Genomic DNA, 27,263 nt, shown 5'->3' on the forward strand with positions numbered 1-27,263 from the left:
GTCACTTATCTCTTGAATTCTCTCCTCATGGTCCAGTATGTGTTTGTCTCTCTTTTGCTCAGCTTCTTTATTCTCTGTCATTTGGTCTTCTATATCACTAATTCTTTCTTCTGCCTCATTTATCCAAGCAGTAAGAGCTTCCATTTTTTATTGCACTTCATTAATAGCTTTTTTAATTTCAACTGGTTAGATTTTAGTTCTTTTATTTCTCTAGAAAGGGCTTTTATCTCTCTGGAGAGGGTTTCTCTAATATCTTCTATGCCTTTTTTGAGCCTGCTAGAACCTTGAGAATCATCATTCTGAACTCTAGATCTGTCATATTACCAATGTCTGCATTGATTAGGTCCCCAGTCTTCGGTACTGCCTCTTGTTCATTTTTTTCTGAGGTGAGTTTTTCTGCCTTGTGATTTTGTCCAGATAAGATTTGCTTTCTCCTCCTCTGGAATTCTGCTGTTCTCCTTGGTGAGTGAAGTTGGTCTTGACTGGGTTTCTTGTTGATCTTCTGGGAGAGGGGCCTGTTGTAGTGATTGTCAAGTGTCTTTGCCCCAGGCAGAATTGTACCTTCCTTACCAGGGACTGGGCTAAGTAATCCGCTCAGGTTTGCTTTTGGGAGCTTTTGTTCCCTGAGCGCTTTCTGTAGAGTTCTGGAAGATTGGAATGAAGATGGTGGCCTCCCAATCTCTAGCCCGGAGGAGCCAAGAGCTCGGGGTCCCACTTCTCAGTGCGCCTTCAGAGAAAAGCGCCCAACCACCCCCGTCTCCCTGGCCTCTGGTCACGGTTGGAGGAAAGCGCTCAATCGCTCGCACTTGGAGAAAAGCACCCAATCCCTTCCATCTCCGTGGCTTTCGGCCGCACTCCGAGCTCACCCAGCCTGTGACAGGTTCAAGGTAACCTTCAGCTGAGAGCTCACTCCTTGGCTTTGTCACTGTAGCCAGCTTCCCTGCTCTAATGCCTGCAACCTCTGCAACACTCAGACACCCCCGGTCCTTCTGCAACCCCGCGGGACCTGGTGTTTTTCTGACCCTATGTGGGCTTCCCCCTGGTTTAGCCTCTGGAGCGATGTCCCTCCATGGAGAAGACTTTTAAAAGTCCTGTTTCTCTATAATTTTATCTTCTACACCACTGGCTATCTCTTTGCCTTGTTCTTCCTTTCCTGTTAGAGCCTCCATATCTGACTGCATCTTAGTAATAGCATTTTAACTTCAGCTTAATTAGATGTAATTATTTTATTTCTGCAGTAAAGAGTTCTCAAGGGTCTTCTGTGTTTTTTTTTCAAGCCCAGCTGGCATATTTATAATAATTTATTTAATAGATTTCATTTATTTATTTGAGAGAGATAGAGATAGAACGAGAGCACAGGAAGGGTGGGAAGGGGCAGAAGGAGGGAGAGAAGCAGACTCTTTGCTGAGCAGGTAGCCTGATGTGGAGTTCAATATCAGGACCCTGAGATCATGACTTGAGACAAAGGAAGATTCTTAACAAGAATGACCCATGTGCCCCTATAGGGGCAGACATTTTACTTATATCTGTATCAATTAATATCTTCAGTGAGTATTACCTCCTGTTCTTCCTTTTGGGGTGAATTTTTTCATCTCATCATTATGTCCAGAAAAGAATAGAAGACAGAAAGAAAAGACAGCAGTAGCAACAACAACTGAGATTTAAAGAAGAAGAAAAGAAGAAGAAGAAGAAGAAGAAGAAGAAGAAGAAGAAGAAGACAAAGCAAGATAAAACAAGAAAGAAAATAGAACAAAACAAAACAAAACAAAACCAACTAGATCTTGGGTGTATTTTAATCTGCTTGACAAAAGAAACTAGATCCCAAAACAGGAAAGAAAGAAACACACACACACACATAATACAATACAATGACATATATATATATATATATATAATGTATATATATGTATGTATATATATATATATATATATGAATTGAAAAAAATAAGATAATAGTTCAAAAAAATAAACCTGAAAGACTAAAGAATTTTTTTAAAAAATGAATGCTTTATACTGTTTTTCCCAAGAGAAGAAGTTCTTAGTTCTCTATGATCTGTAAACTTGGTGTTAGCCAGTTATTCCTGCTGGTCTTCTGGTGGAAGTGCCTGTTGAGCTGATTCCCAGATACCCTTGCAGTTGTGGAAATGTGCTTCTTTTGCCAGGGGGCCAGGCTTAGTGTAAGAGGCAACAGATTCCACTATGTGGTGCTGTTTTGCTCCCTGAAGTCTTTCAGCAAAGATGGGCAAGATTAAAATGCTGGTGCCCTACTCTCTAGCCCCAGAACTGAAAGTTCTCCCCCAACTCTTCAGTGAGCACTCACAAAGAAGCAATCACTCTTGTCTCTCTGGTTTCTGTCTGAACTCTGTGTTCACCCAGCCTTGACTTTTTATCTGAGGCATATAATTGAGTTTCAAGTATCCAAATTTTATGGACTCTTGTTGTGCAGATCCATGCTGTTCTCCCCAGGGGAGGGATGGGGTCTTGCTTTTACTTCTGCCTTTTCCTGGGCCCCTGCCAAAGAGCAGTTGCACCATCATGAAGTGGTTCACAGTTTATGGCAACACAAAGCAAAAAGCCTGTGCCAAGACTCACAGTCCTCAGCCAGTTTCCCCACTCTGATGCCTGGGAAATCTGCTCCACACAGACAACCCCATTCTTCTTGTAACCATGAGTACCCAGAGACTACACTGCACCACCAGGATTCCACCTCACTTTGCCACTTGAACTTTAAGCCAGGGATGTCCTCCACAATACTAGACTTTTAAAGTTCTGATTTTGTACTATGCTGCTTCTAGTACTTTGGTTTACCCTCCTTAAGCTGGTTCCCTTCTTGGCTGCCATCTCCTCAAATATATCACGCCAGATTCATGTCTCCACACCTCCTAATTTGCCAAAGTAGTTGTAGTTTCTATTGGCAGAATGACAGCATTTCTTTTCTCAGATCTTGTAGGTATTTAGAATGATTTGACAACTATCAAGCTGATTCCAGGGACTAGACAAACTTAGGGTCCCCTACTCTTCTTTCATTCTAACTCCTCTCCTCTCCAGGTCATTGATGCATTTTGAGTTAATTTTGTATATGGTATTAAATAGGAGTCCTGCTTCTTTCTTTTGCATATGGAAATCCAGTTTTCACAGCATCATTTGCTTAAAAGACTGTCCCCACTGAAAAACACAGTATTTTCAACAAACGATGTTAGCAAAACTGGTCAGCTCTATGCAAAAGAATGTAACCAGACTATTTTCTTACACAATACACAAAAATAAACTCAAACTGGATTAAAGACATACATGTGAGACCTAGAACCATAAAAATCTTAAAGGATAGCACAGGGAGTGACCTCTTTGACATTGCTAGTAGCAAGTACTTTCTAAATATGTCTCCTCACGCAAGAAAGATGAAAGCAAAATAAACTATTGGGACTACACCAAAATAAAAAGCTTCTGTACAACAAAGCAAACAGTCAACAAAATTAAAAGGGCAACCTGCAGAATGGAAGAAGATATTTGCAAATGACTTATCCAATAAAGGGTTAGTATCCAAAATATATAAAGAACTTACACAACTCAACACGCAAAAAAGAAATAATTCAATAGAAAGTGGGCAGGAGAAATAAACAGACATTTCTCCAAAGCAGAAATCCAGATAAGCAACAGACACATGAATAAATGCTCAACATCACTCATCATTAGGCAAATAAAATTAAAACCACAATGTGGTAACACCTCACATCTGTCAGAACGACGGAAATCAACAACACAAGAAGCAAGAAGTGTTGGTGAGGGTTTGGAGAGAAGGAACCCCTTTTGCACTGTTGGTGGAAATGCAAAGTGGTGAAGACACTGTAAAAGACAGTATTGATTTTCCTCAAAAAGTTATAAATAGAACTATCCAACAATCCATTAATCCTTCTACTGAATATCTACCAAAAAATACAACAACTGTAGTTCAAAGGGATATACATATCCATAAGTTTATAGCAGCAAAATATATACAGGAGCAACCCAAGTGTCCATCAATTGAAGAGGTTGTATATATAAACAATGGAATATTATTCATCCAGAAAAAAATGAAATCTTGCCATTTTGCAGCAAAATGATTGGAGCTACAGAGAAAAATGTTAAATGAAAAATGTCATTAAAGAAAGAGAAATACCATATGATTTCACTCATATGAGGAATTTAAGAAATAAATGAGCAAAGGAAAAGTAAGAGAAAGAGAGGCAAACCACAAGGTCAACTCTTAACTATAGAAAACCAACTAACAGTTACCAGAGGGGAGGTTGGTGGGGGGTGGGTGAAATAAGTGATGGGGATTAAGGAGGGTGCACCTTGTGATGAGTTCCAGATGTTGAATGGAAGTGTTGAATCACTATACTGTACACCTGAATCTAATGTAACATTGTATGTTAACTACAGTGTGATAAAGTAAGAATAAAAATAAAGAAAAGAAAATCTCCTTTCTAGTTATAGTAAGATTCAGATTTTGTATTTCTATATGCTTTAGTCTTGGTAGGTTTTCTATTCTAGGACTCTGTATTTCATCTAGGTTATCCAATTTGTTGGTGTAACATATATATACATATACATATATATATATATAATATATATAAATATAGTTTGTATTATATGTATATATATATATATATATATATATTTCAGTATAATTAGTAGTAATATCCTCCCTTTCCATTTTTGATTTTAGTAATTCGAGTCTCCTCTCTTCCCTTAGTCCATCTCACTGAGAGTTCTTCAATTTTGTTGATGTTTTCAGAGAGCCAACTTTTGGTTTCATTGATTTTCTTTATTGTTTTTCTATTCTGTATTTTGTCTATGTTTTGTCTTTGCTATTTCCTTCCTTCTATCTTTGAGTTTAATTTGTATTTCTTTTCCTAATTCCTTAAGTCTTAAAGTTAAGTTGTTAATCTGAGATCTTTTTTAATGTGAATATTCATAGCTATAAATTTCTCCCTTAGCCCATTTCCCATGGCATCTCGTGTTTTGCTATGCTATGTTTTCATTTTCATTTGCTTCTCGGGTCAGAGATGTAGCATTAGGTGTAGAAATTGAGTCATTTTCATTTGCTTCTTGGATCAGAGGTGTAGCATTAGCTGTAGAAATTGAGTAGAAAACAAGCTAGAAACACTGAATGAGGGTCTGAGCCAGCATAAATGCTTAGAGTATTGTCTTGATATTTCTGGTTAACCTCAAAGGTGACCCAACCTAGGTCAGAGGTAGTGGGTCACAGAACAAAGAAAACTCCAGGAATCATGGCTCAGCTACCTATTTCAAGAACTATACATAGATATAATAATTCTAAATGCTCAGAAATGTTTTAGGATTGAGTCTAGATCAGATATTGAGATGGATCCTACCAGGAAATTCAGCTATAGGAAGAAGGACAATAATTGTAGGGAAAATAGGATTGAATCTGACAGTGGGGTGGGAGAAAGCCCTGGCTTTAAGTCTTTATTCTGTTCCTAATCGGTTATTTGAATTTGGGAGATCAATTCCACATCTTTGAGCTGTAGTTTCCTTATTTGTAAAGTGAAAATATCCCCTGCCCTGTATATGATGTTTGAAGATCAAAATGAGATAATGGATTTTAAAATGCTTTTTATAACTGTAAATTGTAATACACTAGGAAGGGATTATTATTATTATTGAAAATAGAGGATTTTTTCCAATTTGAGTTTATGGACAAAGAAGATGTGGTCCATATACACTATGGAGTATTATGCCTCCATCAGAAAGGATGAATACCCAGCTTTTGTAACAACATGGGTGGGACTGGAAGAGATTATGCTGAGTGAAATAAGTCAAGCAGAGAGAGTCAATTATCATATGGTTTCACTTATTTGTGGAGCATAATATCATGGAAGACAAGGGGTGTTAGGAGAAGGGAGTTGGGGTAAATTGGAAGGGGAGGTGAATCATGAGAGACTATGGACTCTGGAATACAATCTGAGGGGTTTGAAGTGGCGGGGGGGGTGGGAGGTTGGGGTACCAGGTGGTGGGTATTATAGAGGGCAGGGATTGCATGGAGCACTGGGTGTGGTGAAAAAATAATGAATACTGTTTTTCTGAAAATAAATTAATTAAAAAAAAGAAAATAGAGGATTTAAAAAATCTCTTTCACTTCCTCTTTCTTTCCTTCCTTCTTATTTGGTTTCCATCCCCCTTGTCATCTCTGTTTTTATTCCTATTGTCTCTCCTTCCCATATTCCAGGGCCAGTGATCCGGGCTGAGGTTGGTGACACCATCCAGGTCGTCTTTTACAACCGTGCTTCCCAGCCATTCAGTATACAGCCTCATGGAGTCTTCTATGAGAAAGACTACGAGGGAACTGTGTACAATGATGGTGAGCAAGCAGGGTTTCCAACTAATGTGATCTGCAGGTAATAACAGATAGCTCTAGAGGAAAAATAAATAGGGGAGGGAATGAAGAAGGAGACAGAATTGATTGTCCTACATGGATGTTGTTAAATGGATCCATGATAATATAGTGAAGCAGGACTGGGTTCAATAAGAGACACATTCTTTTAAATATATTTAAATATATTCTGATTAAAATTTTAATTTATTTTTTAAAGTTGTACCATTTTTAAAGGCTTAACTTATTTATTTGAGAGAGAGAGAGAGAGAGAGAGAGAGAAAGAAAAGGCATGAGTGGGGGAGTGGCAGAGGGACAAGCAGACTCCCCATTGAACATGGAGCCTTATGTGGGGCTCAATTCCAGGATCCTGAGATCATGACATGAGCCAAAGTCAGATGCTTAACAAACTGAGCCACCCAAGTATCCCTGATGGACATTTTAATGATATTTGTTCTTCTAATCCATGAGCATGGAATGTATTTCTATTTCTTTGTGTCATCTTCAATTTCTTTCATCTGTGTTTTATATTTTTTGGAATACAGTTCTTTCATCTCTTTGGTTAGGTTTATTTCTAAGTTCTTATTATTTTGGTGCAATTGTAAATGGCATTATTTTCTTAATTTCTGTTCCTGCTCCTTCATTATCAGTGTATAGATATGCACCAGATTTCTACACATTGACTTCTATGACTTTACTGAATTCATTTATCAGTTCTAGTAGTTTTTTGATGTTGTCTTTATAGTTTTCATTATAAAGTATCATGTCATCTGCAAATAGTGAAAGTTTTACTTATCCCTTGCAAATTTGTGTGCTTTTTATTTCTGTTTGTGGTCTAATTGTTGTGGCTAGGACTTCCAGTACTATGTTGAATAAAAGTACTTAGAGTGGACATGCTTGTCTTCCTTTGGACCTTAGGTGTAAAGCTTTCAGTTTTTCCCCAGAGTATGATGTTCACGTGGATTTTTTCATATATGACCTTTAGGGTTAGTATCCCACATATCTAAAGAATTTACATAACTCAACACTCAAAAGTTAAGTAATCCAATTAAAAAATGGGCAGAAGACATGAACAGACATTTTTGTTCATGTTCAAATAGGACATCTCAATGGCCAACAGATAAATGAAAAGATGCTCAACATCATTCTTCATTGGTGAAATGCAAATCAAACTACAATGAGATATCACCTCAGACCTGTCAGAATGGCTAAAATCAACAACAGAAGAAACAATAAGTGTTGGCAAGAGTGTGGAGAAAGTGGAAACTTCTTTCCCTCTGGTGGGAAAGCAAACTGGTGCAGGCACTGTGGAAACTATGGAGGTTCTTCAAAAGTTAGAAGTAGAATTACCCTATGATCTAGTAATTGCATTACAGGGTATCTATCCCCTAAATACAAAAACACTATATAGAGTATCATGTCATCTGCAAATAGTGAAAGTTTTTCTTCTTCATTGCTGCTTTGGATGCTTTTTATTTATATTTGTTGTCTGATTTCTGTGGCTAGGACTTCCAGCACTATGTTAAATTACAGTGGTAAGAGTAAACATACCTGTCTTCTTCCTGACCATAGAGGAAAAGACCAAACTGAAGGTCACCAGAAGGGAGGTGGGGGGCGAGATGGGGGAAATAGGCAATGGGGACTTAGGGGTGCAGTTGTGATGAGCACTGGGTGTGGTATGTAAGGGTTGTACAACTTAAACTATTATTATATTGTATGTTAACTAACTGGAATTTAAATAAAAGCAGCTATTAATACTATAATAAAAACAATAAAAATAAATAAATAAATAAATAAATACTTTAAAAAATTCCAAAAGCACTAATTCAAAGGGACACACACACCCCTATATTTAGAGCACCATTATTTACAATAGCCAAATTATGGAAGAAGACCCAGTGCCTATCACTAGATGAATGGATAAAGAAGTGGTGTGTGTGTGTATGTGTGTGTGTGTTAGAATATTATTCAGCCATGAAAAACAATGACATCTTGTGATTTGAACCAATAGGGATGGAGCTAGAGAGTGTAATGCTTAGTGAAATAAGTCAGAGAAAGACAAATACCACATGATTTCACTCACGTGTAATTTAGAAAACAAAGCAAAGAAACAAAGGGGAAGAAAGAGGGAGAGAGAGAAACTTTGACACAGATTCTTAACTATTTAGAACAAAATGATGGTTATCAGAGGACAGGTGGGTGGGGGGGATAGGTGAAATAAGTGATGGAAAATAAGGAGTTCACTTGTCTTGATGAGCTTCAGGTGATATATGAAACTGTCAGATTACTATATTGGACACCTGAATCTAATATGACACCGTATGTTAACTACACTGGAATTAAAACAAAACAGAACAAAAAAACATATATCTGATTATAAAAGTAACCATATGTTTTATGGAATTTTGAAAAAATGGAAAATTATAAAAATAAATATCATTCATAGATAAGTTTGCCATTACTTTTTGTTACACCTTCTAATGTTTTCCTGTGCTTATGAAAACATATATATTGATATTTTTGTGATCATGTGGTTTGTGTATGTTTGTATCATACTGTTTTTACTTACTGTAAAACAGTAAGTTTTTACTGTATCAATTTTCTCATCCCATTGTAATGTTACAAACTTGCTACTGACTATAAAATACCCTATCACATGGATATACCATAATTTATTTACCTTATCTTCTGTTATTTGAACATTTAGTTTGTTTTTGTTATTTTTAAATGCTGTAAATTGTGTTTTATTTGGATTACCATCTCAGGAGAGAATCCTAGAAGTTGGATTATTGGATATTAAATTCTTGTTTTCTCTGAGAATGTTAATACATGCTAATCCCAAGCCAAAAATATAGAAAAATACAAAAAGCATTAGGGACAAAGTTACTAACAAATCTAGAAAAAAAGAACATTCTACAAGGCAACTGGTCTAGTCACTTCAAAAATTTAGTGCTATAGGGGAAAAAATTAGAGAGAAGACAAAAAAGTGAACTTTGTCTGATCCTGGTTATTAAAAAAGGAATAGCCTTAAGAGACATTTTGGGACTCCTGAGTGGGGAAGGCTGCTTGTCCCTCTCCCTCCTACCCCTCCTCTCTCTCTTTCTCAAAATGAATATGTAAAATCTTTTTAAAAAGGAGACATTCTGGAGATGATTGGAAAATTTCTGATATAGAATACATGTTAGATGATATTAGGATTTGTTTTAGGTGTAGTAATGTTATTGAGACAATATTTGATAAAGTTACTGATCTACTGTCATCATGCTTCCAAATGATTTAGCAAAAGCGAACAATCAAAAGCTTGTGTGTGTGTGTGTGTGTGTGTGTGTGTGTGTGTGTGTGTGTTTGCATGTGTAGATATACATAGACACAGATGTAGATACATTAAAGATGGAAAAGTGTTAACAATCAACTCCAGCTGGTAGGATGATTATTGTACAATCTATCCTTTAATGGTTTTTGTATGCTTGAAAATTTTAAAAGTTGGGAATAATAAAAGAATAAGAAAGGATGTTAAGGCCATCTTAAATTATACCACTCGTTATAAGTTCTTACTACAAATATCTTTGTGTATGTTTCTTTTCACTCTTTAATGAATATTTCCTCATAATATATTTTTAACATGTTGAATTGCTGTGTCCGGTACACACATTAAAATTTTTGATACCAACATCCAAGTTGATCTCTGGAAAAATTTTCAGTCCCATAATCTTGGACTTGCATCCACAGTAGCAGCACAAGGCAGCCATTTTCATCTTTGTCAAATGTCAATCTTGTAGGCAAACACAATAACCAAAATTGCTATTGTTTCTATTTGTATTAGGTTGGTCATTCTTTTCAGTGTCTATTGTACATCTTATTTTCTTGTAATTCTGAACCTTCTTAGGGCTTTTGATACATTTTGTTAACATTTTTTCCTAAAGGGGTATTCTCATTTAAACTCACCCTTTCTATAGTTGAGTGAGAGGGGTAGGTGCCATTTGAGCCACTTCTCAACAGCATGGATTACTATAATGTGTAAAGTCTTGCTAAACTGACAGGCAAAAAATTTATGTAGTTTTTTTTTTTTTCAGCAAGAACTCTTTTACATTTATTTCATCTCAAATTCACCAGTTTATACTTTTCTGTTTTTATTTTGTTTTGTTTTGTTTTGATTATATTCAGTATGTAGCTATTTTCATTTATACTTCTTTGATTACTAATAGATTTAAAATGTTATTTTATTTTTAAAGTCTTTATTTAAATTCTAGTTAGTTAACATACTGTGTAATTCTAGTTTCAGGTATGCAATATAATAATTCAACAATTCCATACAACTGGTGCTCATCACCACAAAGTCACTCCTTAATCCCCATCACTTATTTCACCCATCCCACCACTTGCTCTTGTAACTATTAATTTGTTTTCTACAGTTACGTATTTGTATCTTAGTTTGCATCTCTTTTTCCCCCTTTGCTCATTTATTGTGTATATTAAGTTACACATAAGAGTGAAATCATGTGGTATTTGTCTTTCTCTAGATGACTGATTTCACTTAGCACAATATCTCTAACTCCAGGCATTGCAAATGACAAGATTTCATTCTTTTTATGGCTTAATAATATTCCATTGTGTGTGTATATACATATATGTATACATATGTATATTTATAGATAGATATAGATAAATAACACATCTTCCTTATCCATTCTCCATTCAATGGACACTTGTGCTGTTTCCTTCTGACTATAGTAAATAATACTGCTGTAAACATCAGTGTGGATGTATCCTTTTGAATTACTATTCATGAGTAGACATTTTTCCAAAGAACCTATCCAGATGGCCAATAGACACATGAAGAGATGCTCAACATCACTGATCATCATGGAAACACAAATCAAAACTATAATGAGATATCACCTTACACCTGTCAGGATGACATGAGAAACAACAGATGTTGGTGATGATGTTGAGAAAGGGGAACCTTGCACTATTGGTGAGAATGCAAAATGGTGCAGCCACTCTGGAAAACAGTATGGAGGTTCCTTGAAAAGTGAAAAATACAACTACCCAATGACCCAACAATTGCACTACTAAGTTTAAAATTTTAAAATAAAATTTCTATGTATCGTTTGACCATAACTTGTGTCCATTTAAGGAATTACAGCCTTCGTGCTTGTGTTTTTAAACACATACATTCTATACGTAGATACATATTTGTATCTACTCATGCATACATCTGGAAAGGAGAATGTGTTCAATCAGAACCATTCAAAGATGAAACAAACTATGAAGGTGGGTAGTGAATTGCCTGTCTCTGGATATTTTTAAACAGCGGTAAGGATACAAGAGCAGATGAATGTGTTTTCAAGTGAGGAGTATTACATAGTGTTGTTATTATTATTGTTGTTGTTTTATGTTAAATTAATTGCCATACAGTATATCATTAGTTTTTGATGTAATGTTCCATGATTAATTGTTTGTGTATAACACCCAGTATTCCATGCAATGCATACCCTTCTGAATACCCATCACCAGGTTACCCATCCCCCTACCCACCTCCCCCTCTAAAATCCTCAGTTTGTTTACTTCAATCCATAGTCTATCATGGTTCCGCACCCCCTCTGATTCGCCCCACTTCATTTTTCTCTTCCTTCTCCAATTATGTTTTAAAGGCTCTTTTAATCCTTAGTCCCTTGAGCTTAGAAAACTGAAACCTGGGAAATTTAAATTCCCCCAGTTTATATAGCAACTACTGTCAGAACCAGAAACTAACTATTGTCTCTTCACTCCTATCCAGGATCCTTTTTAATATTCTATTTGCATATTGCTACTTCTCCAAAATGCCTTCTAGTTTATAATATTTACCCCACATTTTAGAGCTGATGATTCTCACTCTAGCTCATGTGATGATGAGTCCCATTTTCTACCCCCTGCAGGCTCATCCTACCCTGGCTTGGTGGCCAAGCCCTTTGAGAAAGTAACATACCGCTGGACAGTCCCCTCCCATGCTGGCCCTACTGCTCAGGATCCTGCCTGTCTCACCTGGATGTACTTCTCTGCTGCAGATCCCATAAGAGACACAAATTCTGGTCTGGTGGGTCCCCTGTTGGTGTGCAAGACTGGTGCATTGGGTGCAGATGGCAAACAGGTATTACCATGGTTTTTGGCTGGAAAGCCTACTTGGAGGAAAATAAGGCTGTGTTGCTAAATAGGAGTTGAAAGTGGAAATGTGTTCTAGAGATGTGAGAATAGAAAAGAAATAACCAATCTATTTAATTAGAAATTAATAGTTGGTGAGCTCATGTTTTTTTCATGCTATTCTTTCACTCACAAAAATTTCTTTCTTAGTCTCTATTCCTTTCTGTTCTGTATCCTCTCATCTCTTCATTTTTTAAGCCTCAGTGTTCTCTAACACTTGACTCTAATTCTTAAATCTCTTTTAATATTTGCTTGTGTTCTTTCATGTCCAGCTCATCATTCTAGCTGTATATTACTTAACCTCTCTTTGCCTCAGTTTCTTCATCTGTAGTAAAGTGTTAACAATGAAAAAAAGCATCTTAGGTTCCTATGAGGATTAATTAAAATAATCCATATGAAGTGCTTATCACAGTGTCTGGATTACCTAGTAAACACTCAGTAAATGTTAGAAGTAATAATGATAATAGTGATAATAATAGTACATTAATAACAATTATATGCCCTTTACTTTAATTTTCTAATCCCCTCTGACTAGAGTTCTTTCCTGATCTGCTAACCACCTTTCCCCACTCCTTTACTCAAGCTATCTTCTATCACTCTCTGTACTTGTCCATAATCACCATCTTGTGCTTCTTCCCTGTCCCCTTTCATACATTCTTCCCCTCCTGTCTTGTCACTTTGTTCTAACCTGTATCACCCACTTTCAATTTGAAATTACCTGAGGAAAACCTGCTTAGCAACAACTACAGCTCTAGGAAAGAGGTATGGGCTGGTCTCTGTGTCTGGAAAAAGAGATGGGAATGAATCAGGGCTCATTGGGTCTGGAGTTGCACAACCCACAACTGCTGAAACCATTGTCATTCTTTCTCTTCCACGGACCTACAGAAAGGGGTGGATAAGGAATTTTTTCTCCTTTTTACTGTGTTGGATGAGAACAAGAGCTGGTACAGCAATGCCAATCAAGCAGCTGCTATGTTGGATTCACTACTGCTCTCAGAGGATGTCAAGGGTTTCCAAGACTCCAATCGGATGCATGGTATGGGGAGTGCTTTTGCCCCGAGCTACAGTTGAGAGGTTACAAGTAAAAATCTAACCTAAACATAATCATGTACGATCCTTGAAAGCACAGATCCAATTGGTCAGCTCTACCCAAAACATGAGCTGGATTGAAGAATTAAAGCTAAAGCAATAGTTCTTGGGTTTAGAACTTGGATGTACTATGTCCTGTGTTACACAGTATGGGGAACACTGGAAAAATATGTTGTGAAATGAGGATTATAAACCATGAATACACTAGAGAGTGTATTGACTCTCCATGGTTCTCTATACTCCAGCCAAATTGGGCTATTTTTTTCAATATATAAATACCTCCTACTTTTCTTTTTTTTTTTTTTTTTTTTAAATATTTAATTTATTTTTATTTATTTTTTTTTTATTTCCAGCATAACAGTATTCATTATTTTTGCACCACACCCCGTGCTCCATGCAATCCGTGCCCTCTATAATACCTCCTACTTTTCTGACTTGATGCCTTTACAATGCTTTGCCAACCAGTTGAAATGCCTCTCTTTACATTTTTGCCCTTAACCTGTAGAAATTATTTCCATTCTTTTTTTTTAATTTTTTATTTTTTATAAACATGTATTTTTATCCCCAGGGGTACAGGTCTGTGAATCACCAGGTTTACATACTTCACAGCACTCACCAAAGCACATATCCTCCCCAATGTCCATAATCCCACCCCCTCTCCCAACCCCCCTCCCCCCAGCAACCCTCAGTTTGTTTTGTGAGATTAAGAGTCACTTATGGTTTGTCTAATTATTTCCATTCTTTAAGGTCCTACTCAAAAGCTACTTCATCCATGTAACCATTGTTTTTAATCACCCAATCCCAGGATGATGACATCCTCTTCTGAACCCCTATTGCATTTTAATCAGAATATTTTAATAGCATGTTCTACATAGTTATTTGATATACAGCTTTTGACATACTAGAGTGTAGTTTCCTTAAAAAGTGAGTATCGTTTGTTGCTTATCACTGCATTATCTACACTTTCCAATACATACTAAATGTTTATTGAACAAGTGAACTACCAAATTAATGGGTAGGTAGGTAGGTGGGTGGGTGTGTGAATGGGAAGGCATGGTCCCAGTTTGCAAAAAGTTCCCAGCATTTGCAATAAAATAAGACAAATAACACTCATGCAAAAAATATAGAACATGCCAAGATCAACTATAATTAAGTGCTACATTGTGTGAAATAGCTTTCAAGTGACATGGAGTTCATAGGAGGAGAACATTAATGAAGGAGAATCCAATTAAAGGATTCCTGGAAGAAAGGAGTGCTTGAGCCAGGGTTCAAAGGCTAAATAGATCTGCAATTAGAAATGACAGGAAAAGGAAACAGAATCAGGAGATTAACAATGTTATCATCAGCATCTATGGGGATTACCAAGTAAGGTTACTTATTAAAAGTGGTTCCAGAGGAAGGGAACATTGAAAATGAATCAAATTAAAGCAGTCCTCCCTGTGTTTTCAAGAGGAGTATGTACCATGGGAGGGAGTCATGAATGAGTATGTTTTCTTATGACTCCATCTCTTGGGTCCCATGATCAATTATATCACCTGGAAAAAGTAAACCAAGCCTATGAACCAAGTTCATTTCAGTTTGAACTCATGGACCACCTAAGTAGCACCAGGCAGCATGCCAGGTGATTAGGTGGTCACACTGATAGAGAAAAAAATAATGTGATTCCTGCTAGGTCAATCTTGTGTGGGAGATAAATTTGTAAGTAAATCACTGGACTCTGTGCTCTGTGGTAAGTGATATGGAAGAATTTTGTGGGGGGGGGGAGGAGTTTCATGGAAATGATAGAGTAGGAGAGAGAGAGAAATAACTCTACTCCACAGAGGAGGTGACATTTGAACACAGATGTGAAGGATGAGTAATAGTTTTCTGTAGAGGGACCTGAGAGAAAATTTATTCTAGGAAGAGGAAACATTCTGCATCCCCAAAAGGCAGATCTTTATAAGTACAACTACAATGGCTTAGGGAAGAAGGCAGGAGAGTTTAAGATGACTCAGAAATTTCAAATTGTGGGAAAACCATAGTATAGAGCTGACGTTATGCTGTAGGTCAGTGCCTGAGTAGTCTGGTCTCATCTTTCTGTTGTCTTACGTTTTCTTTTTCAGCCATTAATGGGTTTCTGTTCTCTAACTTGCCCAACCTGGACATGTGCAAGGGTGACACAGTGGCCTGGCACCTGCTTGGCCTGGGCACAGAAACTGATGTGCATGGGGTCATGTTCCAGGGCAACACTGTGAAGCTTCAGGGCATGAGGAAGAGTGCAGCCATGCTCTTTCCTCATACCTTTGTCATGGCCATCATGCAGCCTGACAACCCTGGTAAGTCCCTTAACAGCCAGCCCTAGACTGGGAGGCTCTGTTGGGTGTGGTGTTAGATGGGGTGGGGGGACTGGTGAAAAGAAAAGAAAAGAAAAGAAAAGAAGACATGTTGAGGGTAAATGGGAGGTTTTTAAAAACAGCTTTGTCTTCTCTTTTTTCAATGTGCACTCTGTTCTGGTTATTTGAATTTTTCTCTAAGCTGCAGACAGAAAGTAAAAAGCTGAGGAAGTTCTTTTTCTGAAACTAAAGGAAAGAAGTAAGGATGCTGCCCAGCATCAGGGGAATTCTCATATAGGTAGAGGGTGGATTTGCCTGTGTAGTCCCGTACTATGTAGAGATTGTATAGGTACAGTGCTTGCACTGGGAGGGAGGTCCAGGAGGTATACTTATAAGTGTTTTCAATTCTGATATTCTGTGAGAATTTCTGTAAACTTCTGGTAGAAGTGGGGTGGAAGGTACTGTGACAGTTTCATACCAGGAATCAGATCATAAGAAATTTTAGTCCAAACTCTTTCATTAATTTGCTATTTAATTTTGATCTAAACAACTTCCATGCTCTGGCTGCATTTCTTCCTTCTTTTCTTTCTCTGTCCCACTCCCCTAACTCCATCCATCACCTTCATTTCCTATCTTCCTCTTTTCTTCCCTCCTTTCTTTCCTGGTCTTCTCCCCCACACGCCCCTTCCCCAGGGTCCCTATTCCTCTCTCACTTCCCTTCATTTCCCTATCTTTATTATATGAAAAAAAAAATGAGTACAATGTTTCTTTTTTTTTTTAATTTCTTTTCAGTGTTCCAGAATTCATTGTTTATACACCACACCCAGTGCTCCTTGCAATACATGCCCTCCATAATACCCACCACCAGGCTCACCCAACCTCCACACTTCTCCCCTCCAAAACTCTCATATTGTTTCTCAGAGTCCACAGTCTCTCATGGTTCATCTCCACGTCCAATGTCCCCCAACTCCCATCTTCACTCCATCTCCCTATGTCCTCTGTCTTATTCCTTATGTTCCACAAATAAATGAAACCACATGATAATTGACTTGGCTTGACATATTTCACTCAGCACAATCTCTTCCAGTCCCGTCCATGTGGATACAAAAGTTGGGTATTCATTCTTTCTGATGGAGGCATAATACTCCATAGTGTATATGGACCACATCTTCCTTATCCATTTGTCAGTTGATGAAGGGCATCTTGGTTCTTTCCACATTTCAGTGACTGTGGCCATTGCTGCTATGAACATTGGGGTACAGATGGCCCTTCTTTTCACTACCTCTGTATCTTTGGGGTAAATACCCAGTAGTGCAATTGCAGGGTCATAGGGAAGCTCTATTTTTAATTTCTTTTTTTTTTAAAGATTTTATTTATTTATATGGCAGACAGAGATCACAAGCTGGCAGAGAGGCAGGCAGAGATAGAGGAGGAAGAAGGCTCCCCACTGAACAGAGAGCCCGATGTGGGGCTTGATTCCAGATTGTGTCCTGGGCTGAAGGCAGAGGCTTCAACCCACCAAGCCATCCAGGCGCCCCTCTATTTTTAATTTCTTAAGGAATCCCCACACTGTTCTCCAAAGTGGCTGCACCAACTTGCATCCCCACCAAAAGTGTGAGAAGGTTCCCCTTTCCCCACATCCACTCCAAAACACGTTGTTTATTTTCTTGTTAATGTTGGCCATTCTAACTGGTGTAAGGTGGCATCTCAATGTGGTTTTGATTTGAATTTCCCTGATGGCCAGTGATGATGAACATTTTTTCATGTGTCTGTTAGCCATTTGTATGTCTTCATTGGAGAAGTATCTGTTCATGACTTCTGCCCATTCTTTGACATGATTATCTGTTTTGTGTGTATTGAATTTGAGAAGTTCTTTATAGATCCTGGATAGCAGTCCTTTGTCTGTATTGTCATTTGCGAATATCATCTCCCACTCTGTGGGTTGCCTCTTTGTTTTGTTGACGGTTTCCGTTGCTGTGCAGAAGCTTTTGATCTTGATGAAATCCCCAAAATTCATTTTCATTTTTGTTTCCTTTGCCTTTGGAGACATATCTTGAAAGGAGTTGCTGTGGCTGATATTGAAGAGGTTACTGCCTATGTTCTCCTCTAGGATTCTGATGGATTCCTGCCTCACATTGAGGTCTTTTATCCATTTCAAGCTTACCTTTGTGTATGGTGTAAGAGAATGGTCGAGTTTCATTCTTCTACACATAGCTGTCCAATTTTCCCAGCACAGTTTATTGAAGAGACTGTCCTTTGTCCACTGTATATTTTTTCCTGCTTTGTCGAAGATTATTTGCCCATAGAGTTGAGGGTCCATATCTGGGCTTTCTACTCTGTTCCACTGGTCTTTGTGTATGTTATTGTACCAGTACCATGATGTCTTGGTGATCACAGCTTTGTAGTAAAGCTTGAAATCAGGCAACGTGATGCCCCCAGTTTTTTTTTTTTTCTTTTTCAACATTTCCTTAGCAATTCACGGTTTCTTTTGGTTCCATACAAATTTTAGGATTGTTTGCTTCAGCTCTTTGGGAAATGCCAGTGGAATTTTGATCAGAATGGCATTGAAAGTATAGATTGTTCTAGGCAGTATACACATTTTAATAATGTTTATTTTTCTGATCCATGAGCATGGAATGGTCTTCCATCTTTTTGTGTCTTCTTCAATTTCTTTCATGAGTGTTCTGTAGTTCCTTGAGTACAGATCCTTTACATCTTTGACTAGGTTTATTCCCAGGTATCTTGTGGTTCTTGGTGCTATAGTAAATGGAACTGATTCTCTAATTCCCCTTTCTGTATTTTTGTTGTTAGAGTATAAGAAAGCAACTGATTACTTTACATTCATTTTGTATTCTGCCACATTACTGAATTGCTGTATGAGTTCTAGCAATTTGGGGGTGAAGTCTTTAGGGTTTTCAAGGTAAAGTATCATGCCATCTGTGAAGAGAGAGAGTTTGACTTCTTCCTTGCCAATTTGGATACTTTTTATTTATCTTTGTTGTCTGAATGCTGTTTCTAGGACTCCTAATACTATGTTGAACAAGAGTGGTGAGAGTGGGCATCCTTGTTGTGTTCCTAATCTCAAAGGGAAGGCTGTCAGCTTTTTGCCATTGAGGATGGTATTTGCTGTGGGTTTTGCATAGATAGATTCTATGAAGTTGAGGAATATTCCCTCTATCCCTATACTTTGAAGTGTTTTAATCAGGAACGGATGCTGGATTTTGTCAAATGCTTTCTCTACATCAATTGAGAGGACCATGTGGTTCTTCTCTCTTCTCTTATTGATTTGTTCTATCACATTGATTGATTTGCAAATGTTGAACCATCCTTGCAACCCAGGGATAAATCCCACCTGGTCGTGGTGCATAATTTATTTAATGTACTGTTGGATCCTATTAGCTATGACCTTGTTGAGAATCTTAGCATCCATATTCATCAGTGATATTGGTCTGGAATTCTCATTTTTGGTGGGGTCTTTGCCTGGTTTGGGGATCAAGATAATGCTGGCTTCATAAAAAGGGTCTGGAAGTATTCCTTCTGCTTCAGTTTTTTGAACCAGCTTCAGGAGAATAGGTTTTAGTTCTCCTTAGAATGTTTGGTAGAATTCCCTGGGGACTCTGTCAGGTCCTAGGCTCTTGTCTTCATGGGAGGTTTTTAACCACTGCTTCAATCTCATTACTAGATATTGGTCTATTCAGGTGGTCAATTTCTTCCTGATTTAGTTTTGGAAGTTGTAGTTTTTCAGAAATGCATCCATTTCATCTAGGTTGCTTAATTTATTGATTGGCATGTAATTTGATAATAATTTCTGATGATTGTTTCTAATTCCGTGGTGTTAGTTGTGATCTCTCCCTTTTCAGTCATAATTTTATTAATTTGGGTCTTTTACCTTTTCTTTTGGATTGGTTTGGCCAATGGATTATAGATCTTATTGATTCTTTCAAAAAACCAGCTTCTAGTTTCCTTGATATGTTCTACTGTATCCAGTTTCTAACTCATTGATCTCTGCTCTGATCTTGATTATTTCCCTTCTTGTGTGTGGAGTTGGCTTAATTTGTTGTTGATTCTCTGGTTCTTTAAGGTCTAAAGACAGCTGGTGTGATCTGGATTTTTCTTTTTTTTTTTTTTTTTTTTTTTGAGGGAAGCTTGTATGGCTATGTATTTCGCCCTTAGGACTGCTTTTATTGTATCCCTTAGGTTTTGAACTGAAGTGTCTTCATTCTTATTGGTTTCCATGAATTGTTTAAGTTCTTCTTTGATCTCCTGGTTGATCCAAACATTCTTAAGCAAGGTGATCTTTAGCTTCCAGGTGTTTGAATTCCTTCCGTACTTTTCCTTGTGGTTGAGCTCTATTTTCAAAGCACTGTGATCTGAGAATATGCAGGGAATGATCTCAGTCTTTTGGTATCGGTTGAGCCCTGATTTGTGACCCAGTATATGGTCTAATCTGGAGAAGGTCCCAGGTGCACTCGAGAAGAATGAGTATTCTGTTGTTTTAGGGTGGAATGTTCTCTACCTATGAGGCCCACCTGCTCCAACGTGTCATTCAATGCTCTTGTTTCTTTACTGATTTTCTGCTTGGATGATCTGTCTATTACTGAGAGTGGCATGTTAAGATTCCCTACTATTAATGTATTCATATTGATATGACTCTTTATTTTGATTAACAGTTGTCTTATGTAGTTGGCTGCTCCTATACTGGGGGCATAAATATTTACAATTGTTAAATTTTCTTGGTGGATAGACCCTTTAAGAATGATGTAGTGTCCTTCTGTATCTCTGACTACAGTCTTTAGCTTAAAATCTAATTTCTGATATGGGAATTGCTACCCCAGCCTTTTTTTGAGGCCCATTGGCAGGAAAGATGCTTGCCATCCCTTCACTTTCAGTCTGGGTGTATCCTTAGGTTCAAAATGGGTCTCTGGTAGACTACATATGGATGGGTCCTGTTGTTTTATCCAATCTGCAACCCTGTTCCATTTTATGGGCATCTTTCGGCCATTGACGTTGAGAGTGATTATTGAGAGATACGTTTTTATTGACGTCGTGTTGCCTGTGAAGTTCTTCTTTCTATAGATTGTCTCCATAAATTTCTGTTCAGTGGTATTCTTGTTGGTTTTTCTTTTTCTTCTTTTAGAAAATATTTCTTGGAGTGCCACCTTGGTGGTCACACACTCTTTTTAACCTTGACAGTCTTGGAAGCTCTTTATCTCTACATCCATTTTGAATGTCAGTCTTGCTGGATAAAGTATTTTTGGCTGCATGTTCTTTTCATTTAGTGCCCTGAATACATCTTGCCAGCCCTTTTTGGCTTGCCAGGTTTCTCTGGACAGGTCTGAAGTTATTCTGGTAGGCCTTCCTCTTTATGTAAGGAATCTCTTCCCCCAGGTGCTTTCAAGAGCTTTTGTCTAAAATTATGATTCATCATTTTCACAGTCAGGTGTCTCAAGGTCTTTCTAGATTCTGTGATCTTGGGGAAAACCTTTCTGCCTCTAGGACATGAACACTGGTTCCATTCCCCAGATTGGGGAAATTTTCATGGAGAATTTTTTCAACTATATCCTCTAGTCTTCTTTCTTTTTCCTCCCCCTCAGGGATTCCAAAAATTCTAATGTTGGAACGTTTCATGGCATCATTTATTTCCCTAATTCTGTTTTCATGACTTCTAAGCTATTTGTTCCAGGTCTCCTTCTGATCCCGTTTCTCTGTCAGTTTGTCCTCTAGATCACTAATTCTATCTTCTGCCTCAGTTACCCTAGGTGTTAGAGAATTTAGATTAGATTGGAACTCATTGATAACATTGTTACCATCTTCCCTGTGGCTTTCACTTCTGCCCCAATGGATTTCATTCTGCCACCTAGCCATTGCCTGGATAATTGGTAGCCTGAATTCCCTTTCCAACATACTGTTTATGTCCATATCCGATAGCTCTGATGGAGAGGGCAATCTCTGAATTTTTCTTCTCTTGGTCATTCATCCTCCTACTCATTTTGGTGAGAGATGGCCGAGGGGATGTGGAGCTGAATGTATCACCTGTGGTCTAGTCAAGTTTCACCCTGGATACCCTGGAATGCTTCTGAGCAATCAAGATTCCCCACAAAAAAAAAAAAAAAAAGAAAGAAAGAAAAAAGAAAAAAAAATATATATAGAGAGAGAGATAGGGGGGGAAAGAAGAAAAAGAAAGAAAAAAAAATAAAAGAGAAGACCCAGCCTGAATGGGCCCCAAAGGTATGATTTATAAAGTATATAAACAAAAACAGACTAACAGAAAGACTCACAAAAGTAAATGACAAGAAAAAAAGGAATCCAGCCAAAATGAACCCCAAGTATAAGATTTTTACACGACCAGAATAAAAACAAATACACAGAAACACTGACATAAGTAAAAGATGGGAAGGTGGTTATAAATTCTCAGTGTGGGTAAGGAAGTTGATTTTGATTCTTCCTGGGTGTATCTTGATACCTTTGTTAAAGGACTCAACTTTCCAGTGATAAAGGGGGATTAAAACTGGTTTATATATAAGGGTAGTATTGACTGGGAAAAAAGAGTTCCCCTGAAGCTTATCTCTATATGAAAATTAAGAAAAAATAAGCAAAGTTAAACACAGGTATATGTATCAAAAAAGTTCAAGTTAAAGGTTATTGTGGAATTTGTTGTACTGAACCTCTCATTGTGATGGTAAATAGGCTAACTATAAAAAATTAAGAAGAGTGAGAATAGTGGGAACAAATTAAAAATAAAAGTTGAATCTATGAAGTATACAGGACTTTGGGGCATACTGGAAGATTCATATCTTCTTTTCTTCTGATACTGCGGTTTTACAGCTTTATGCAGACCCTGTGGTTGTTGTCCTCTTCTTTGTTTGTTTGTTTGTTTTTTGCTCTCTTTCTTGGGGAGGGGCCTGCCACATTGTTTTTCAGGCAGTCTTGCTAGAGTTGAGTCCTCCTGCCCACTATAAAGGGGGTGGGCTCTGAGGAAACCGGTTTTTCAGGCTTTTGTTCTCTGGAGAGGTTTTTTTTTCATTTTTTTTAAAATTTATTTTTTATTTTCAGCATAACAGTATTCATTATTTTTGCACCACACCCAGTGCTCCATGCAATTGTGCCTTCTATATTATCCACCACCTGGTACCCCAACCTTCCACCCCCCCCCGCCCCTTCAAAACCCTCAGATTGTTTTTCAGAGTCCATAGTCTCTCATGGTTCACCTCCCCCTTCCAATTTCCCCCAAATCCCTTCTCCTCTCTATCTCCCCTTGTCCTCCATGCTATTTGTTATGCTCCACAAATAAGTGAAATCATATGATAATTGACTCTCTCTGCTTGACTTATTTCACTCAGTATAAGCTCTTCCAGTCCCGTTCATGTTGCTACAAAAGTTGGGTATTCGTCCTTTCTGATGGAGGCATAATACTCCATAGTGTATATGGACCACATCTTCCTTATCCATTCGTCTGTTGAAGGGCATCTTGGTTCAGCAAAAGCGAAAACTTGAGTGGTGAGAGTGGGCATCCTTGTCTTGTTCCTGATCTCAACAGGAAGGCTGTAAGCTTTTTCCCATTGAAGATGATATTTGCTGTGGGTCTTTCATAGATAGATTTGATAAAGTTCAGGAATGTTCCCTCTATCCCTATACTTTGAAGCATTTTAATCAGGAAGAGATGCTGGATTTTTCAAATGCTTTTTCTGCATCAATTGAGAGGACCATGTGGTTCTTCTCTCTTCCATTATTAATTTGTTCTATCACATTGATTGATTTGCAAATGTTGAACCATCCTTGTAGCCCAGGGATGAATCCCATCTGGTCATGGTGGATAATCTTTTTAATGTCCTGTTGGATCCTGTTTGCTAGGATCTTGTTGAGAATCTTAGCATCCATATTCATCAGTGATATTGGTCTGAAATTCTCCTTTTTGGTAGGGTCTTTGCCTGGTTTGGGGATCAGGGTAATGCTGGCTTCATAGAAAGAGTCAGGAAGTGTTCTTTCTGCTTCAATTTTTTGAAACAGCTTCAGGAGAAGAGGTGTTATTTCTTCTTTGAAAGTTTGGAAGAATTCCCCAGGGAATCCATCTGGTCCTGGGCTCTTGTTTTTTGGGAGGTTTTTGATCACTGCTTCAATCTCGTTACTAGATATTAGTCTATTCAGGTTGTCAATTTCTTCCTGGTTCAATTTTTGTAGTTTATAGTTTTCCAGGAATGCATCCATTTCATCTCGGTTGCTTAGCTTATTGGCATATAACTGTTGATAATAACTTCTGATGATTGTTTCTACTTCCTTGGTGTTCATTGTGATCTCTCCCTTTTCATTCATAATTTTATGAATTTGAACTTTCTCTCTTTTCTTTTGGATTAGTGTGGTCAATGGTTTATCAATCTTATTGATTCTTTCAAAAAACCAGCTTCTAGTTTCATTGATACGTTGTACTGTATCTCTGGTTTCTACCTCATTGATCTCAGCTCTAATCTTGATTATTTCCCTTTTTATGTGTAGAGTTGGTTTGATTTGTTGTTGTTTCTCCAGTTCTTTAAGGTGTATAGACAGCTGCTGTGTTCTGGATTTTTCAATTTTTTTGAGGGATGATTGCATGGCTATGTATTTCCCCCTTAGGACCACCTTTGCTGTATCCCATAGGTTTGGGATCGAAGTGTCTTCATTGTCATTGGATTCCATGAATTGTTTCAGTTCTTCTTTGATCTCCTGGTTGATCCAAGCATTCTTAAGCAAGGTGGTCTTTAGCACAAATGTTTGAGTTCCTTCTTAACTTTTCCTTGTGATTGAGCTCCAGTTTCAAAGCATTGTGATCTGAGAATGTGCAGGGAATAATCTCAGTCTTTTGGTATCGGGTGAGTCCTGATTTGTGACCCAGTATGTGGTCTATTCTGGAGAAGGTTCCATGTGCACTTGAGAAGAATGAGTATTCTGTTGTTTTAGGGTGGAATGTTCTGTATTTATCTATGAGGTCCATCTGGTCCAATGTGTCATTCAATGCTCTTGTTTCTTTATTGATTTTCAGCTTCAACGATCTGTCTATTTCTGAGAGAGGCGTGTTAAGATCTCCAAGGATTAGTGTATTCATATCAATATGACTCTTTATCTTGATTAACAGTTTTCTTATGTAATTGGCTGCTCCCATATTGGGGGCATAGATATTTACAATTGTTAGATCATCTTGGTGGATAGTCCCTTTAAGAATAATGTAGTGTCCTTCAGTATCTCTCACTACAGTCTTTAAAATCTAATGTATTTGATATGAGAATCACTACCCCAGCCTTCTTTTGAGGCCCATTGGCATGAAAGATGCTTCTCCATCCCTTCACTTTCAATCTGGGTGTATCTTTAGGTTCAAAATTGGTCTCTTGTAGACAACATATGGATGGGTCCTGTTGTTTTATCCAGTCTGCAACCCTGTGCCATTTTATGGGCGCATTTAGGCCATTCACATTGAGGGTGATTATTGATAGATACGTTTTAATTGACATAGTGTTACCTTTGAAGTCTTTCTGTAGATTGTCTCTATATTTCTGTTCAATGCTATTCTTGGGCTTTTTCCTCTTTTATAGAACCTCCCTTAATATTTCCTGCAGTATCGACTTGGTGGTTGCATAGTCTTTTAAGCCTTGCCAGTCTTGGAAACTTTTTATCTCTCCATCCATTTTGAATGTCAGTCTTGCTGGATAAAGTATTCTTGGCTGCATGTTCTTCTCATTCAGTGCCCTGAATATATCTTGCCAGCCCTTTCTGGCTTGCCAGATCTCTGTGGACAGGTCTGACGTTATTCTCATGGGCTTTCCTCTGTACATAAGGATCTTCTTTGTCCTAGCTGCTTTCAAGAGGTTCTGCCTACAATCATAATTCTTCATTCTTACTATTAGGTGCCTCGAGGACTTTTGAGAATCTGTAATCTTGGGGGGAACCCTTTTGGCCTCTAGTACATGAATGCTGGTTCCATTCACGAGATTCGGAAAATTTTCATGAAGAACTTGTTCCACTCTATCTTCTAGACTTCTTTCTTTCTCCTCCCCTTCAGGGATTCCAATAATTCTGATGTTGGAACATTTCATGGCATTATTTATTTCCCTTAATCTGTTTTCGTGGCTTCTAAGCTGTTTGCTCCAGGATTCCTCCTGATCCTTTCTTTCTATCTGTTTGTCCTCCAGATCACTACTTCTATCTTCTATCTCAGTTACTCTAGCATTGAGGGAATTTAGATTAGATTGGAACTCATTGAGAGCATTGTGAAGCTCATCCCTGGTAGCTTTCAGCTCTTCCCTAATATTGAAAACATGATCTCTGGTCGTTTTCAGTTTGGCCCTAATCATTTCCATTTTGTCACTCATGGCTTTCTCCAACCTAGCTATTGTTAGCCTGAATTCTCTTTATGACATATTGTCTATGTTGATAGCTGTTAGCTCTGTTGCAGAAGGTCCATCCTCTGTATTTTTCTTCTGTTGGGCATTCCTCCTCCTAGTCATTTAGGTGAGAGATGGCTGAACGGGTGTAGCTGGATGTATTGACTGTGGTGCAGTCAAGGTGCACCCTGGAACACTTCTGAGCAACCAGGGTTCCCCACCCAAATGAGAGGAAAAAGAAAAGGAATAGAAAAAAAGAGAGAGGGAGAGAGACAGGAACGAAAGTTGAGATAAAAGAGAAGGTTGAGCCCAAATGGGCCCTAAGGTAAGATTTATAAAGTATATAAACAAAACCAGGTAAACAAAAGGACTGATAAAAGTATATAACAAGAGAAAAAAATTTATATATATGCAAATATAGGAAGAACCTCATCAAAAAGAACCCTGAGTGTAAGATTGATATGCTATCAGGACAAATACAAAAACACAGAAATACTGGTGGAAGAAAAAGATGGTAGAGTGGTTGTAAATTCTCAGTGTGGGTGAGGAAGGTTGTTTTGATTCTTCTTGCATGTATCTTGATATCTTTGTTAATGGACTCAACTTTCCTAAGATAAAGGGGGATTAGGATTTGGTTTACCTATAGGGGTGGCATTGATTGGGGAAAGGGGATTACCTTGAAGTTTAACTCTATATGAATATTAGAAAATAAAAATTAAAAAAAGGAATAAACTAGACTAAACTAAAATTAAAAAATAAAGAAATTTAAAAAATAGAAATGTAAAAGGAAAACACAGGTGTATGTATCAAAAAGTTCAGGTTAGAAGGTTATTATGGAATTTGATGTACTGGACATCTCACTGTGACAGTAAATAGGTTAAAAAATTATGTATATAATAATAAAAATTATCTATATAAAAAATGAGCCAGAATAGTGGGAACGAATTAATAATAAAAATT

At 37.7% G+C, this 27,263-nt stretch overlaps 1 protein-coding gene across 1 annotated transcript in view; it reads left to right on the top strand.

Moving 5' to 3' along the window:
* The window catches only part of LOC116583382 (hephaestin), a 133,717-nt gene that overhangs the window by 46,417 nt on the left and 60,037 nt on the right, over nucleotides 1-27,263 (top strand). The window contains exons 9-12 of the mRNA XM_032331479.1: nucleotides 6,230-6,361; nucleotides 12,292-12,503; nucleotides 13,439-13,589; nucleotides 15,745-15,957. Of these exons, the coding sequence (XP_032187370.1) occupies nucleotides 6,230-6,361; nucleotides 12,292-12,503; nucleotides 13,439-13,589; nucleotides 15,745-15,957 (708 nt within the window). The remainder of the gene's footprint in view (nucleotides 1-6,229; nucleotides 6,362-12,291; nucleotides 12,504-13,438; nucleotides 13,590-15,744; nucleotides 15,958-27,263) is intronic.

This window comes from Mustela erminea, chromosome X (genome assembly GCF_009829155.1).
Source record: "Mustela erminea isolate mMusErm1 chromosome X, mMusErm1.Pri, whole genome shotgun sequence".
Taxonomy (NCBI): Eukaryota; Metazoa; Chordata; class Mammalia; order Carnivora; family Mustelidae; genus Mustela; species Mustela erminea.